General features: G+C 41.6%; 1 protein-coding gene across 1 annotated transcript in view; it reads left to right on the top strand.

Moving 5' to 3' along the window:
* The first annotated feature begins 1214 nt into the window (after window positions 1–1214).
* Window positions 1215–15384, top strand: part of ift74 (intraflagellar transport 74) — a 36733-nt gene continuing 22563 nt past the window's right edge. The window contains exons 1-10 of the mRNA XM_056299493.1: window positions 1215–1251; window positions 1881–2053; window positions 3437–3578; window positions 3778–3826; window positions 5863–5961; window positions 6586–6646; window positions 8762–8821; window positions 12972–13033; window positions 13570–13708; window positions 14880–14942. Coding sequence (XP_056155468.1) covers window positions 1925–2053; window positions 3437–3578; window positions 3778–3826; window positions 5863–5961; window positions 6586–6646; window positions 8762–8821; window positions 12972–13033; window positions 13570–13708; window positions 14880–14942 — 804 coding nt within the window. The 5' untranslated portion in view covers window positions 1215–1251; window positions 1881–1924. The remainder of the gene's footprint in view (window positions 1252–1880; window positions 2054–3436; window positions 3579–3777; window positions 3827–5862; window positions 5962–6585; window positions 6647–8761; window positions 8822–12971; window positions 13034–13569; window positions 13709–14879; window positions 14943–15384) is intronic.

Raw genomic sequence — 15384 nt, 5'->3', positions numbered from 1 at the left:
TGTATAAGGGTGGGGACACCTGCAGTCACTGTATTGTTTATAAGGGTGGGGACACCTGCAGTCACTGTATTGTTTATAAGGGTGGGGACACCTGCAGTCACTGTATTGTGTATAAGGGTGGGGACACCTGCAGTCACTGTATTGTTTATAAGGGTGGGGACACCTGCAGTCACTGTATTGTTTATAAGGGTGGGGACACCTGCAGTCACTGTATTGTTTATAAGGGTGGGGACACCTGCAGTCACTGTATTGTTTATAAGGGTGGGGACACCTGCAGTCACTGTATTGTTTATAAGGGTGGGGACACCTGCAGTCACTGTATTGTTTATAAGGGTGGGGACACCTGCAGTCACTGTATTGTGTATAAGGGTGGGGACACCTGCAGTCACTGTATTGTTTATAAGGGTGGGGACACCTGCAGTCACTGTATTGTTTATAAGGGTGGGGACACCTGCAGTCAGGTGAGACTGAAGAGGTCACTTAGATGATGATGAAACATATCTGTCAGTAAACGTTGTGTCCAGATGAACTGATTCAACCTCTGACCTCCCTCCCCGCGTCACGGTTGATGCTGAGGCGTAGGCAGAAATCAGTGTGGATGAGCACAAAGAAAATCAGGTGGTCCAAGTCCAGTCATACCTGATAGGTTCTGAAACACGTTGATCAAAATAGTCCATCACAGCTACACCTGCTGAATACAGCAGTGTAACCACACAAGGTTTATACGTCATCAGAGATCATGTTACACACACCCAGACCAACATTAACAGCGTCTCATAGCCTGCCCAGCGGACAAACACACACACTCACACACACACTCACTCACACACACACACACACACATACAAACTCACACACACACACACTCACTCACTCACACACACACACATACAAACACACACAAACACACACACACACACTCACTCACAAACACGCACGCACACACTCACACGCACGCACACACACACACACACACACACACACACACACACACACACACACACACGCACACACACAGCTGTCTGACCTAAACGGACTCGGTTGTCTTGATTTCAGGAGTGCAGTGTGTGGCCCTCATGATAGTATGGTGTTACGTATTCACCGAAAAAGGCCGCTTCTGAGTTTTGGAACGTGACCGTACTCACGGCCTCTCGCGAGAGTTGGGGATTCCGTTAGCCGAGCGTTGTTGCTGGGCAACAGTAACTCCCGGTTTCCCCTTTACTGCTGGACGCTAAGGGGTCGGTTGTCCAGGTAGGTATACCAGCCGAACTTCACGTGTGGTGTGGCCGCTGAAGAGCAGCTGCTGCCCGCAGCCAGCCTGCTTTCAACCACACAGATGAAAACGAAGCTTGGTTTAGTTTACGTGACCGCGGCTCATGTTGCTGAGATGAGCGTTGCGTTAGCTAGCTGCTAGCTTTTAATGCCGGAGCTAGTGAACAGTTCGGTCTGACGCTGAGTTAAGCTAGCGGTAAAATAGTATGGGCAAGTGAAAAGTCAAAGAAGGTCGAGTTGTTTTTATCACATTTTTACAAACCTTAGATAACTGACAAATGCTTATAACATTAGGCGGAGTGATTTTCAGCTCAACTTAATGGGAAAAGACGCGTTTCTTGCAGATATCCTGCGTTAGGTTCCAAGCAGCAAAGATATGGCGTCACCCTAATACATTGGTGTCACCCGACAAACAAGTCCCCTAAAATGTAAATATATCTCATGGCCACTTCATTAGCCAGCCATGCGAGCCGAGCTAGCGTTTAATGAAACCAAGGTAAAACATGGGCAAGCTGCTAAACGTTAGCATCTTACAACGTAGCGTCAGTGTTTATCTGCGGATACCGTCATAAGTTGTGTCGTAGATTAGTAAACCCTTCTCCTTTTAGGATAAACTGGATCCCCTGTTTCCGGTCGCCGGTTCTTTGACAACATGGCGAACCAGCGACCCCTGTCCAGTCTCGGCCGGCAGGTAAGCCGGGGTGGACCTCAGGTTCCAGGGGCAGGAAGACCCACGACGGCAGTCAGACCTCCGCCTACACCAATGCGTGTTGTGACCGGGGTAGGTTGGGTCGGCTCCGAAGGTCCAACATCTTGTGTATCCATCCATCCATTATCCGAACCGCCCGTCCTGCTCAGGGTCTTTCTCGTGTGCTACCGGGATACATACTGAACCGTTTACCCGCTTGAATGGTTGGGCTATTATCAACTCTAGTGGTAAACTGAGAAGTACGCTGACTTGACACAGGACCCAAAATAGTGGCATGTCCAGAGTAATGTGAATTGGGAAAAAGACATTTAATTGCTCAGTGTACTCTTATGAGACATTGGTTCAGTATTTGAATACAGACTTTTGGTACAGATATACATTCCCAAGAGGCTGCACTGTACACTTTGACAGTGTCTGTATTTTCCAAATATCATCCCTGACTTTATTTCATTAAGTAAATCTACGTAGTTTCACCATGACCAGAGTGTCAGCCTATGGTTAGTGTCTTCCGTTTTATGACATGCATTGATTAACATTAATGAAGGCATGCAGTAACTCTGCTATAGTTTCAAACAGATTGTACAACATGTGTGGTGGTCATAATTATTTTTAATATTGTTGTTGTTTCAATTCTTAGGTTTGATCAAAAGTTGAGAAAACACTCCTGGGCTGCCCCAGAAAAGTTGAATCAGTTTATTTAGACACAAGGTTTATTGGCTGTAACATTTCATCACTCATCTAAGTGACTCTTTCAATCTCAGCTGACGGCAGGTATCCCCTACCGTAACAGTACAGTTGTGTAATGACCGAAACAGAGCATGTAACATCAGTTTCATATGCAAATTGCCGTGACCAATAATTACAATAGCCATGTGTAGTATTTACAGAGGATTGGGGAACAGCTGCAATCTCAGCATTGTAAGATAGCGACAGATTTATTCTTAGCCCCCCCTCCTTGGTTCAGGGATGGTCGTTCCCTCTTCACATAGATGGCCTTTTTGACTCTGTGTTCAAACCAGTGTTCCTCCCTATCAAGGATGTCATCCTTGAAAGTGTGGCCACTGGCCTGTAGATGGGTATAGACTGTGGAGTCCTGGTCTGACATGCTAGCTCTTCTGTGTTGTGCCATCCACTCCGCCGGTTTGTTTGGTTTTCCGGATTTACAAGTCACGGCAATCCTCCCAGCACTTAACAGCATACACTATATTGCTCTGTTTGTGCTGGGGAACCCAATCCTTGAGATGGTCATATTTCTGGCGCAGCGTCTTTTAGGGTTTGAAAGCAACTGAGACACAGTGTTTGGAAAATAGGTGTCTCAACTGTTCCAACACTCCCACCACATACAGAATCACCCCTGGTTTTAACTTCGGTAGTGGTTCTCCTCATCCACTTTCATAGCATTACTTATTGTACCTCGGTTTTTCATTGCTTGTCAATCTTTGCTTCACCTGCCAGACTGTTCCAGGCACAGGTGGGCGTCCTGGAACTGGTAGGGCTGGGCCTGTTGGCAACACTGGAGTCCTGTCAGCCCAGATCAAAGTGACCGACAGGCCTGTAACCCAGCAGGGGCTTATTGGAATGAAAACTGGCATGAAAGGTAGGTTTGAACTGACATTAGTTTTAACCCCTTCACTATAAATTCTCACATATGTGACATCTTTGTGTCAACCATGCTTACACAATCTCCACTGAACATGACAGCTGGTATTTTAGTGGTGGCCATAATCGCATCAGTCCCCATGCATGTCCTTTATTTTTACTTCTCATCCTATTTTCTCTCTCTATTTTTTTACCAGGGCCCCAGAGACAGATCCTCGATAAGTCTTATTACCTGGGACTGCTCAGGTAACACACATTCTGCCACTGCTATCTTGAGAAATATTGCTACAACCAGCACAGCAAAAAATACCCTTTTAGTAACAACACTGTTGCTTTTTCTAGACTGTTCTTACTACGTTTGCTTTTATTAATAATGTCACTACAAAAACCATTGTGTTGCATACGCAAACACCACAGACACATCTCTCTTATCCTTTATGTGCCTGCTTGCCTTCGCATGAACAATAATTCTGCTGATGTGTGTTTGCCATATTCTCGGAGTTGTGCTTTAAAGCTCAAGCAACTGCATCTAACGCAACATCAACTTGAGTGGTTTGATCTGTGTCTGGATGAAATTGATGTGTTTGTTGGGTGGGACTGTGTGAGGGGAGGGAGTTTGATTTGACTAAAAGCCGGTTATGGCATTTCAGAGGAATGTAGGAATCGATATGCTGTTGGCTAGTTTCAGTTTGGTGGTCAGTCACTCATTTTATCTCAATTTTGAGGGCCTGTTCAGTGGACATATTGTGTGTTGTAGGGTATGTCTGCAATTACAGCCTGATGAAGCTGAAATAATCTGGTCTTTTTCAGGAAGAGAAAAACGTTGTTATTGATTAAAAAATTAATGCAAAGTATGTTTTGTGAAGTTCAAGAACATAGTGTTATATAGATGTCCGTTAAATGCAGATAAAACTGATAACAATAATGAACACACATTTCTCATTTCATGTGAACATAAACTCTGCATGTGAGCTCCAGTTGTCCCTGTATTGTGTGTTGTGTTGCTGCCTAGGCTGTCAGTATGGCTTTGGACCCGTCTCACCCCAACATTCCTGTACTTTATTCGACTAGGCAAAATGATTTCGATCCCACTGTGGTTTGACTGACATCACTGGTCAGTGTCTTAGCATGCTGAAATGCTATACTGAGCCAACATGTAAATGCAACACTGGTTTATTTGAAAGATTTTGTTAAACTGAAGGTCATAAATGGAAACGCATCAGCTGAAAATGATTTGTTAGACACTTACCAATTGATTTCACGTAATTTTAGCAACTAACCCAGCGATATACCTGGGTTAGTCACAGATATCCTGCCAAACACAAGATGGGTTTCATGGAATAGAATTCAGTATGTGTTGTGACCACAATTTGCCTCGAGCAGCACAACACATGTCCTTCGCATGGCCGCATCAGGTTGTTTACTGTAGCTTGTGTGATGTTGTCCGACTGCTTTTCAATGGCTCTGCCAAGTTGTTGTTTTTTTCTCCCCAATTGGACGTGGCCAATCGTCCCGCTCTCTGAGCTGTCCCGGTCTCTGCTCCACCCCCTCTGCTGATCCGGGGAGGGCTGCAGACTACCACATGTCTCCTCCCATACATGTGGAGTCACCAGCCACTTCTTTTCACCTGACACTGAGGAGTTTCACCAGGGGGACATAGCGCATGGGAGGATCACACTATTCCCCCCAGTTCCTCGTCCTTGAGGATGTGCAAAAAGTTGTATGTCATTGTGTGGTCACTGGGGGGTGCTGCAATAAGCAAAAATGTGTTTTGGCTAATAAGTGCTGATGTGTATGCCTTAAAGCAGTGATTACTGTGTGTTGCCATAGCATGGGAGGTGTCAAGGCTGGGACATTACGACCATGGGACATTACATCACTCATACCAAGCTAATGATGAATTTTATCAGAATGATTGCACATTTTTCACAGGCCACAGTTTGCCCAATCTTTACCAAACTTGGCACAGAGGATCCTCAGACCAAGCCTCACAAACGTTATCAGATAGATTATTTTATTTTTGAATGGAATGGAATGGAAGAGATTCTAAGATGATTTAAAACTGCTTTCATCTTTGAATGTTTGTCAAATTATTGGGTTTTACAATAGCTTGCTATTACAAGCTTGCTTTTCTAAAGCTAGGCAACTGCCACCCCCCGTAATCAGTATGGCCCATGTTCCTTTTCTTCACCTGGTTATGTTGCCAAGATGCAAATCCATTTTGTGGCAGTAAAAGTATGTAAATAATCAATTAAAAATGTCTTGGCACTTTCTGTTGAAAGGAGTAAGATCACGGAGTTAGCCACTGAGACCAGCAAACTACATAAAGAGATGGACAACTTCAATCAGGAGAACTCTGTCTACCTGTCCTATGAGAAGAGGTAAAGAGAGGTTTTTCTAATATATAAACACACACACACACACACAGATATATATATATATATATATATATATATATAAAATCCAGTGATTCAAATAAATTCTTTATGAGACAGTAAAAGCCTGTTCCATGCCATAAACAATCATCAAAATTATTTTGCTCCTTATTTGTTGAGCACTTTTCCTACCATTGAGTGTTTATTTTAATGAAGTTTATATATACCCATACACATACATATAATTGTGTGTGTGTGTGTGTGTGTATGTGTGTGTGTGCATGTATGTGTGCGTGCAAGTACGTATTAGGGTGTGTTTGTGTGTAAATATTTGATGGTTACCATACTAGAAGACAGTTCTATTATATCTTCTATTAATCAAGAGGGTGCCATCCATTATCGTATTATACTGTATCAACCTGTTTCTCACTACCTGCATGGAAAGTTCTCTCATAGTATAACTGCTATTTAGGGCTACAAATTACCTTGACATGTAACCAATGACAGTACATCTTCAAAGTAAGCCAGAAACATGCAGTTGATGAAATGTCATTGGTAGCATCGAGTAACTGACTACATTTTTAAAGTGACCTACTTTGTTTTGTTTTGTTGTGTTGCTGTCTTGTGCAGAGCTGAAGGCCTTGCTGGAGAGATCAGGGATCTACAAGGTCAGCTAGCTGACTACAACATGGTAGGTCTGCACAACAGAAAAAAGAATGTGATTGTGATGTTTTCCTTGTGCATTCTGGTTGTAGTATCAGTTATGATAGATGTGTATGCAGCTTTTTAACTACCTTAAACCTGACTCCATCTTTGGGGCATGCTCAGCTTAAACACATATTTCACAAAATACTTGCAAGAGTATCTTTTTTCTCAGACCCATCATTCTTAAAGCCTCATTTGCCGAAGGTGGCTTTAGTTGGGAGTCACAGAGACCAGACTTTTTATTGATTTCTGTCAGAGCATAAAGACATAGTCACCCAGTATTGCCAGTATGGTTCTAGAAATAAATTGCTTGCCCTAGGTTTCTCTCTCATACAAATAGTGTTGGTCTTAATTGCTTCTACCATTTGATTTCTCAACGCAGCTCTCCTTTCTGAAAATTTTCATCTTTTTTTGGAATTATTCCTTACTCTGGCAGTAGTTTATACCTCAGCTTTACTTAAGAGAGAAAAATAATAAAGAACAAGTTCACCACCACAACCTCTTCCATTGTTTGCTGCTGCTCTTCATTTTGGAAAACATTGCCTAAAAATAATGCAATGGTATATCCATTGCTTTTTAATAATGCATACCAAACCTTTGTGGTTCTTGAGGTACAATGGAAACAGAAAAATGTTATGCAGATTCTAAAAAACTTAAAAGAGCACATATTATGTTTCAGTTTCTGTTACCTTTTGCATTGGAAAAGAGCCATTAATCTCCTCTGCAAGCCAATTAATCAAGTAAATAAACCATCCGGCCAAACCAGCTAAATAAACCATCCAGCCAAGCCATTCAGAAATCTGTCTCATCTTACAATATAGTTGGCAGGTGTATTGCTGAGAATGGCGGGTAAATTTGGGAATCAGTCAGCTGTTGTAATAAATACGCAGCAAAAAGTGAGTAGTGTATCTGTGAGTCCTTAAACAGTCTTAAACATTCTTAAATTCAGTTTTACAAAATTAGGCTTTAATAGTCATTAAATTGTCTTAAATTTGAACGTATAAGATCTTAATTGCTACACTGAAATGTTTGATAGCCTCTCAAACCCTGAGCCTGCTGAAGACTTACCTCTTTGCTGAACCTACAGTTGCCTGCTGCACTTACCTGTTGGGAATATTGCTTATTCTAGATTAACCGACCTTCCTTTTTACTTATCTACTTTATTTAACTTTTGTAGTTAGAGAGAGCGAAATCCAAGCAAATCCTTATACTCACCTGTCTGAAGCCCTGTGTCTTGCCCCCAGTTTTTAAAAAAATAATTGCACCTACTTCTGCCACCTGTCAACTGAAACCTTCCTGCATGATTTGTCTTAAAATAAGTCTCTTTTTTTATATATATATATTTGGTATTACAAAGGTCATCAGTGAGTACAGGCATAAAGAATGAGAAAACATTAGGGCACATGTGTCAATAACAAGGCCCGCGGGCCAAACACGGCCCTCCGCAATATTTAATCCGGCCCTCCTGTCAATCCTGGTCATTAACTGAATGTGGCCCGAGAGCTTGTGTCTGTGACAATGCAGCGCTGAAACACAAGAGGGCGCTGCCGCACTTCGCTTTTTTCCCATAGTAACGGAAATGCTGAGTAGCATGTTCCTGCAGTAGCATCGCCTAAGTCACCCGAGTAACGTTGCCTGAACGTACGCTTTGCAAAGGAGATCGAAAGCTAGCTAGCATAAACAAACAATGGCGAAAAAACGAAAAGTAGAAAAAGCGTATCGACAGTTTCAAGAGAGGTGGGAAGCTGAATACCTGTTTTGTGAATTAAAACAAAAGCCAGTGTGTCTCGTATGTCAAGAGAAGAAGCATACAGAGTATTGAAGTTTACTGTACAAAGAGACCAATCAAATATACAATAATCCTAAAAAACTGTCTGTGCTATATAAATAGCATATGGGTTGTAACCATAACAAGAATCACTGTAATGAATGTCATGGCCCCCGATTTTATTCACAACCCTCAGAATGGCCCTCAGTAAGTTTGGATTTGACACCCCTGCATTAGGGGATCAACTTAAATGTTTAGTATTTAAGATCACTTTGTTTAGTTTTTCTTTCTTTTATTTTTTTTAATAATTATCTTTGGTTATTGTCCCTCTAGCTGGTGGACAAGCTCAACACCAATACCGAGATGGAGGAGGTGATGAATGACTTCAGTATCGTAAGTACCTATAAGCTGAGACAGGCATCAGAACCAGAAAGACTTTTACTGCCATGTGCATTAGGAGTTTTACTGGCGTTGTTTGTGCGATTTAAGAATACAAGAAAGTTATAGTCTTAAATGAAATAACGTAAAATAAAATAGTGTGTGATATACAGTGGATAGAAAAAGTCTATACACCCCTGTTAAAATGGCAGGTTTCTGTGATGTGAAAAAATGAAGCCAAGATAAATCATTTCAGAACTTTTCCCATTTTTTTTTAAATTGCAACCTATAAAAATAAAGTGAAAGACAATCAGAAACATCCATCCATCCATTATCCAAACCGCTTATCCTACTCAGGGTGTTGGAGATGCTGGAGCCTATCCCAGCAGTCATTGGGCAGCAGGTGGGGAGACACCCTGGACAGGCTGCAAAGACCATCACAGGAATCAGAAAAATTTTAGGGGGAAAAAAAGAATACAAAACTTATATTAACCTGGTTGCATAAATGTACACACCCCTAAAGTAAAACTATTTTGATTTTAGAACAGCATTCGATCTTTTTGGGTAAGAGTCGACCAGCTTGGCACATCTTGACTTTGCAATATTTTTCCAGTCTTTCTTGCAAAAACGTGCTAGATCCATCAGATTTTGATGGCATCTCCTGTGCCCAGACCCCCTCAGGTCACCCCACAGATTTTCAGTTAGATTCAGGTCTTGGCTCTGGCTGGGCAATTCTAAAATCTTGATCCTCTTTTGGTAAAGCCATTCCTTTGCTGAATTGGATGTATGTTTTGGGTCGATGTCATGTTGAAAGGTGAAATTTCTCTTCATCTTCAGCGTTCTAGCAGACACCTGAAGGTTTTGCGCCAAAATAGACTGGTATTTGGAGCTATTCATGATTCCCCCCACCTTGACTAAAGCCCAAGTTCCAGCTGAAGAAAAGAAGCTCCAAAGCATGATGCTACTACCACCATGCTTCGCTGTGGGTATGGTGTTCTTTTGGTGATGTGCTGTGTTGTTTTTGGCACCAAATGTACCTTTTGGAATTATGGTCAACCTTGGTCTCATAAGATCATCACACATTTCCCACATGGTTTTGTGAGAGTTGATGTATTGTTTTGCACAATTTAGTTGGGCCTGGAATGTTTTCGTGTGAAAAGGCTTCCATCTTGCCACCCTACCCCATAGCCCAGACATGAAGAATACAGGAGATCGTTGTCCCATGTAGGGAGCAACCAGTACTTGCAAGAAATTCCTAAAGCTTCCTTAACGGTGCTGGAGAGCTCTTGGCAGCCTCCCTGACCAGTTTTCTCCTTGTCTTCTCATCAGTTTGGGATGTCCTGTTCTTGGTAATATCACTGTTGTTCATAGTGTCTCCACTTGTTGATGATTGTCATCACTGTGTTCCATGGAAAATCTAATGCCTGGGAAATTCTTTTTGTATCCCTCTCCTGATTGATATCTTTCAACAATAAGATCCTGTCCATGCTTTGTAAGCTTTTTGTGGCTTTTGCAGTCAGATGCAACCAAGAAGATGTCAGGAAACTCCTACAGGAACAGTTGAACTTTATTTTAGGTTAATCACAGTTACTTTAATTGATAGCAGGTGTATACTACCACTACTACTACTTTTGGCTGCTGCCGTTAGGGGTCGCCACAGTGGATCATCTGTTTCCATCTCTTCCTGTCCTCTGCATCTTCCTCTGTCACACCAGCCACCTGCATGTCCTCTCTCACCACATCCATAAACCTCCTCTTTGGTCTTCCTCTTTTCTTCTTCCCTGGCAGCTCCATAGTCAACATCCTTCTCCCAATATACCCAGCATCTCTCCTCCACACATGTCTAAACCATCTCAATCTTGCCTCTCTTGCTTTGTCTCCAAATCGTCCAATCTGAGCGGCCCCTCTAATATACTCGTTCCTAATCCTTTCCTTCTTCATCACTCCCAATTAAAATCTTATCATCTTCAACTCTTCCACCTCCAGCTCCACCTCCTGTCTTTTCATAAAACAAATGAACAAGAATGAGAATCAGCAAAAATAATTATTACAGTAAATTACTAGAGGACAACAAAAACAATATTAAACAAAAATGGAATGTATTAAATGATATTATTAAAAAAGGAAGTGGGAAGGCAGGATACCCTAACCATTTCCTGACTAGTAATAATTCAACTATTAATGACATGGCCATAGTTGCAAATGAGTTCAATAAATTTTTTGTCAGTGTTGGTCCTGATTTGGCTGAGGAAATTGCAAAGACCGGTAGCGGAGATAATGTGGAAAGCAAGAAAACGTCTGTTAAAGAATCCATATTTATAAGGGGAACAAATGAAAAAGAAATTATTGACACAGTTAAAAATGTCAAGAACAAGAAGTCCACTGACTGGAATGGAATAGACATGTTTATGGTCAAAAATATCATCGAATGCATTGCAAAACCTTTGTCTCACATCTGTAACCAATCCCTACAAACCGGTGTTTTTCCAAACAAAATTAAAACAGCCAAAGTTATACCAATCTATAAGTCCGGTGATAGACACGTCCTTTCAAATTACAGACCTGTTTCCTTGCTTCCACAATTCTCAAAAATACTAGAAAAAATATACTCTTAAAGAATACACGACTTCATCACAAAACATAATGTACTGTATGATCAGCAATATGGTTTTAGAGCAAACAGAACAACTTCATTTGCACTTATAGAATTTGTAGATCTTGTGTGAGTTGTTCTTGAGTTGTTTTGATGTTGCTCTGCACTTGCTTTGTTCTTGTTGTGTTGAATGAATGATCTTTGTATGGTTTACTAGACGTCACGGTCACTGGTGGTAGATGACTGAGTTTTCATTTAAATCACACAGTTCACTGTTGAAATACTAAAATAGAAAAAGGAGGTAGGACTAGAAAAGTTTTCTTAACTTCTGCCTACTCCTTTTCGAACTGCCGAGATTTGAAACAAATGTTTGATGATGATATCACTTGCTTGTTTTGATTTTTTTTCTCTTTTGTTTTCTTTTATTATACATTTTTAAAAAAAATGTAATTTTTTTTAACGTTCGAAATAAACAAATAAACTACTAAAGAAAAAATATACTACTGTCTCCAAACCATATAAACCTGGTCTCACTACCATCGTGTAAACTCTTACTGGTACCCTTTTGTTGCAAATCACTCCTGACACTCTTCTCCACCCACTCCACCCTGCCCACACTGTGTTTTTCACCTCTCTTCTGCACTCTCTTTTACTTTGAACAGTTGACCCCAAGTATTTAAACTCATATCCCTTCATCACTTCTACTCCTTGCATCCTCACCATTCCACTGTCCTCCCTCTCATTCACACATAGGTATTCTGTTTCGCTCCTACTGACTTTCATTCCTCTTCTCTCCAGTGCATACCTCCACCTCCCCAGGCTCTCCTCAACCTGCATCCTACTCTTGCTACAGATCACAATGTCATCTGCAAACATCATCGTCCATGGAGATTCCTGCCTGATCTTGTCCGTCAACCTGTCCATCACCACTGCAAACAAAAAAGGGCTCAGAGCCGATCCTTGATGTAATCCCACCTCCACCTAGAACCCATCTGTCATTTCTACTACCACCTCACCACTGTCACGCTTCCCTCATACATATCCTGCACCACTCCTACATACTTCTCTGCAACTCCTGACTTCCTCATACAATACCACACCTCCTCTGTCAGCACCCTGTCATATGCTTTCTCTAAATCCACAAAGACGCAATGTAATCTGTCCTTCCATATTTCTCTCCTTGACACCATTCCTACCCATCACTTCCTCATCACCTCTGTTCTCTTCACCAACATGCCCATTGAAGTCCGCTCCAATCACCACTCCTCCTTGGGTACACTCTCCACCACTTCATCCAGCTCACTCCAGAATTCTTCTTTCTCTTCCATCTCACACCCAATTTGTGGGGCATATGTGCTGATAACATTCATCAATACACCTTCGATCTACACTGATGGATACACATTGACCTCATTACTTTAGAGAACTCTTGCAGGCTTTCCCAAATCCTCAGTGCACACTTTATGTCGTCTAAACAGAAACCATTATGAACAGGCTCGGCTTCATATCAGTCTTTTTACTTAGCCATATTCAAAACTTCCTCTCACCTGTCCTCTCTTTCTTTATTCCCAGCTGAAAGCCCAGAATGATAGAGAGACAGAAAGCATGGACGTAATCTTCACTGAAAGGCAGGAGTAAGTACCTAATGGAAATAATCTTCACTGAAAGGCAGGAGTAAGTACCTAATGACATTCAGTTTGTTTTATCACTACTTGTGTTGGGGAAGACAGCAAGGTTCTAAATAAAAGCAATCTGTTTTTGATATGGTTGGTATAGGGTAAACATTCAAGTCATGTTCTTGTACTTTTATTTGATATTGGTTTTCTCTTTGTGTAATAAAATGTCTTTAGGTACAGTGAAATACTTAAAAAATCTGTAAAGTACCCTAAGACATGCAGTAAAAGGAAAAAACTATTTTTTTTGTTTTGTTGTACAATATCCTAGTTGTCAGCATCCCTAGCATCCCTTAATAATGGGTACTGATATCATCCAGTCATCATCCCTTCTTCTGACAGCCTTTCCTTTTCTATTCTTCTACTCTATTCTTCTATTCTATTCTATTCGTCATTCTCATCTGATTCCCATCTGATCCTGACCAGTATGTGTGCACATGCTTGTTCATAGATGTGTGTGTGTGTGTGTGTGTGTGTGTGTGTGCATTTGTTCTTAGGAGAGAGGAGGCTATCAGGGCTATTGAAGATGAAATTGAAAAAGAAAGGTGCATCGCCGATGATGTCGTCAAAGCGATGTCACCTGCTAGGCGGGAGAAGTACATGGCTATGATGAAGGTCAACAAGGAGTTGATACAGGTACTGTGTTGCAGTGATGTATTTTCATTGTCGTCACTGATGTGATATTACTACTGTTAACTGCTGCAGTATTACTGTTGTGTTTGTTTTGCATTATTGTTGTATTTCTGCTGTAGTTACACTTCAGTTTTACTGCAGTATCAGTTTGGTATTAACATGGTCCTGCGATGTTGTCAGTTTAGTATACATTTAAAAACTCTGGTAGTGGGAGTCTGGGTGGCGTAATGGTCTATTCCGTTGCCTACCAACATGGAGATCGCCAGTTTGAATCCCCGTGTTACCTCCGGCTTGGTCTGGCATCCCTACAGACAATTGGCCGTGTCTGTGTGTGGGAAGCCGAATGTGGGTGTGTGTCCTGGTCGCTGTACTAGCGCCTCCTCTGGTCAGTTGGGGTGCTTGTTTTGGGGGGGAGGGGGAACTGGGGGGAATAGCTTGATTCTCCCACTCACTACATCCCCCTGGAGAACCTCCTCACTGTCCGGTGAAAAGAAGCGGCTGGTGACTCCACATGTGACGGAGGAGGCATGTGGTAGTCTGCAGCCCTCCCCGGATCAGCAGAGGGGGTGGAGCAGCGACCGGGACGGCACGGAAGAGTGGCATAATTGGCCAAGTGCAACTGGGGAGAAAAGGGGGGGGGGGGTCCGGGAAAAAAACTGACTTGACTTGGTAGTACACTGTTATGATATTATGATATGGTGTAAATACACTGTTGCCGTTGTACAGCTGTAAGATTGTAATGATATTATTATGATATTATTATGATATTATGATAGTATTATGATATTATGATAGTATTATGATATTTTAAGTTTTGCTGCTGTTAGCACTGTATGAATAGTTTCTTTACAGTTCTTTATGAATAACATCATCATAACAGTAGTTTTTTATTGTTCTATTATCAACAGAGTTGACAGAAACAAATATACAATAAGAATATATCATAACTGAAGTAATTAAGACAATGTCCAATTCTATTTCTTTCATCTACCTCTGTTACTGTACCCCCTCTTCTATTCCCCTTTCTCTCTTCCCTGTCATCCTTCCTTTCCTTCTCTACTCTTTCGCTCTCTCCATCCACTGCCTCTGTCTTTATTGCTTTCTTCTGCTTCATCTCGCTCTCCTCATCTCTCACCTCCTCTCCCTTCCCTGGTGTTATGTTCCTCCTCTCCAGGAGCTGAGTGTTTGTCAGGAGGAGCTGGATGCATTGCTGACCAGGAAGGATACTTACGAAGTGGTGAGCTGAGTCGCTCACGCTCAGACGGCGTACTGTAACCAGGAGGAAGTAGGTTAGGCAGGATGGGAGGAGTGAGGGGGATGAATGAGGGAAAGAAGGGAGTGATGAGAGGTTGACATGGCAGGTGAGAAGGTTGGAAGGAAGGAAGGGGATGTAGGGATGGACAAGGGGAATAAGTTAAGGAAGTGTTGAAAAGTTGTTATTCTATTGATACTTGGAATTATTGTCTTGTAATGATAAATTACTTTATTGCCCAGACAGAATAATCACAAAGCTATACAATTATTATACAATAAGTAATAAACTAGACAATTCTTACAAAATAAGTAATAAACTATACAATTATTTGAATGAGGAAATATGATTTAGGAAAGGATGTTGTGCTTACCATCATTTTAGAGAAAAAGCTGAGTTACTTATTAGGGCGACGTAAAATAACAGG

Source organism: Lampris incognitus, chromosome 19, assembly GCF_029633865.1.
Source record: "Lampris incognitus isolate fLamInc1 chromosome 19, fLamInc1.hap2, whole genome shotgun sequence".
Taxonomy (NCBI): domain Eukaryota; kingdom Metazoa; phylum Chordata; class Actinopteri; order Lampriformes; family Lampridae; genus Lampris; species Lampris incognitus.
Note: the sequence above shows the minus strand (reverse complement) of the source record. Positions and strands in the feature narration are given on the sequence as shown.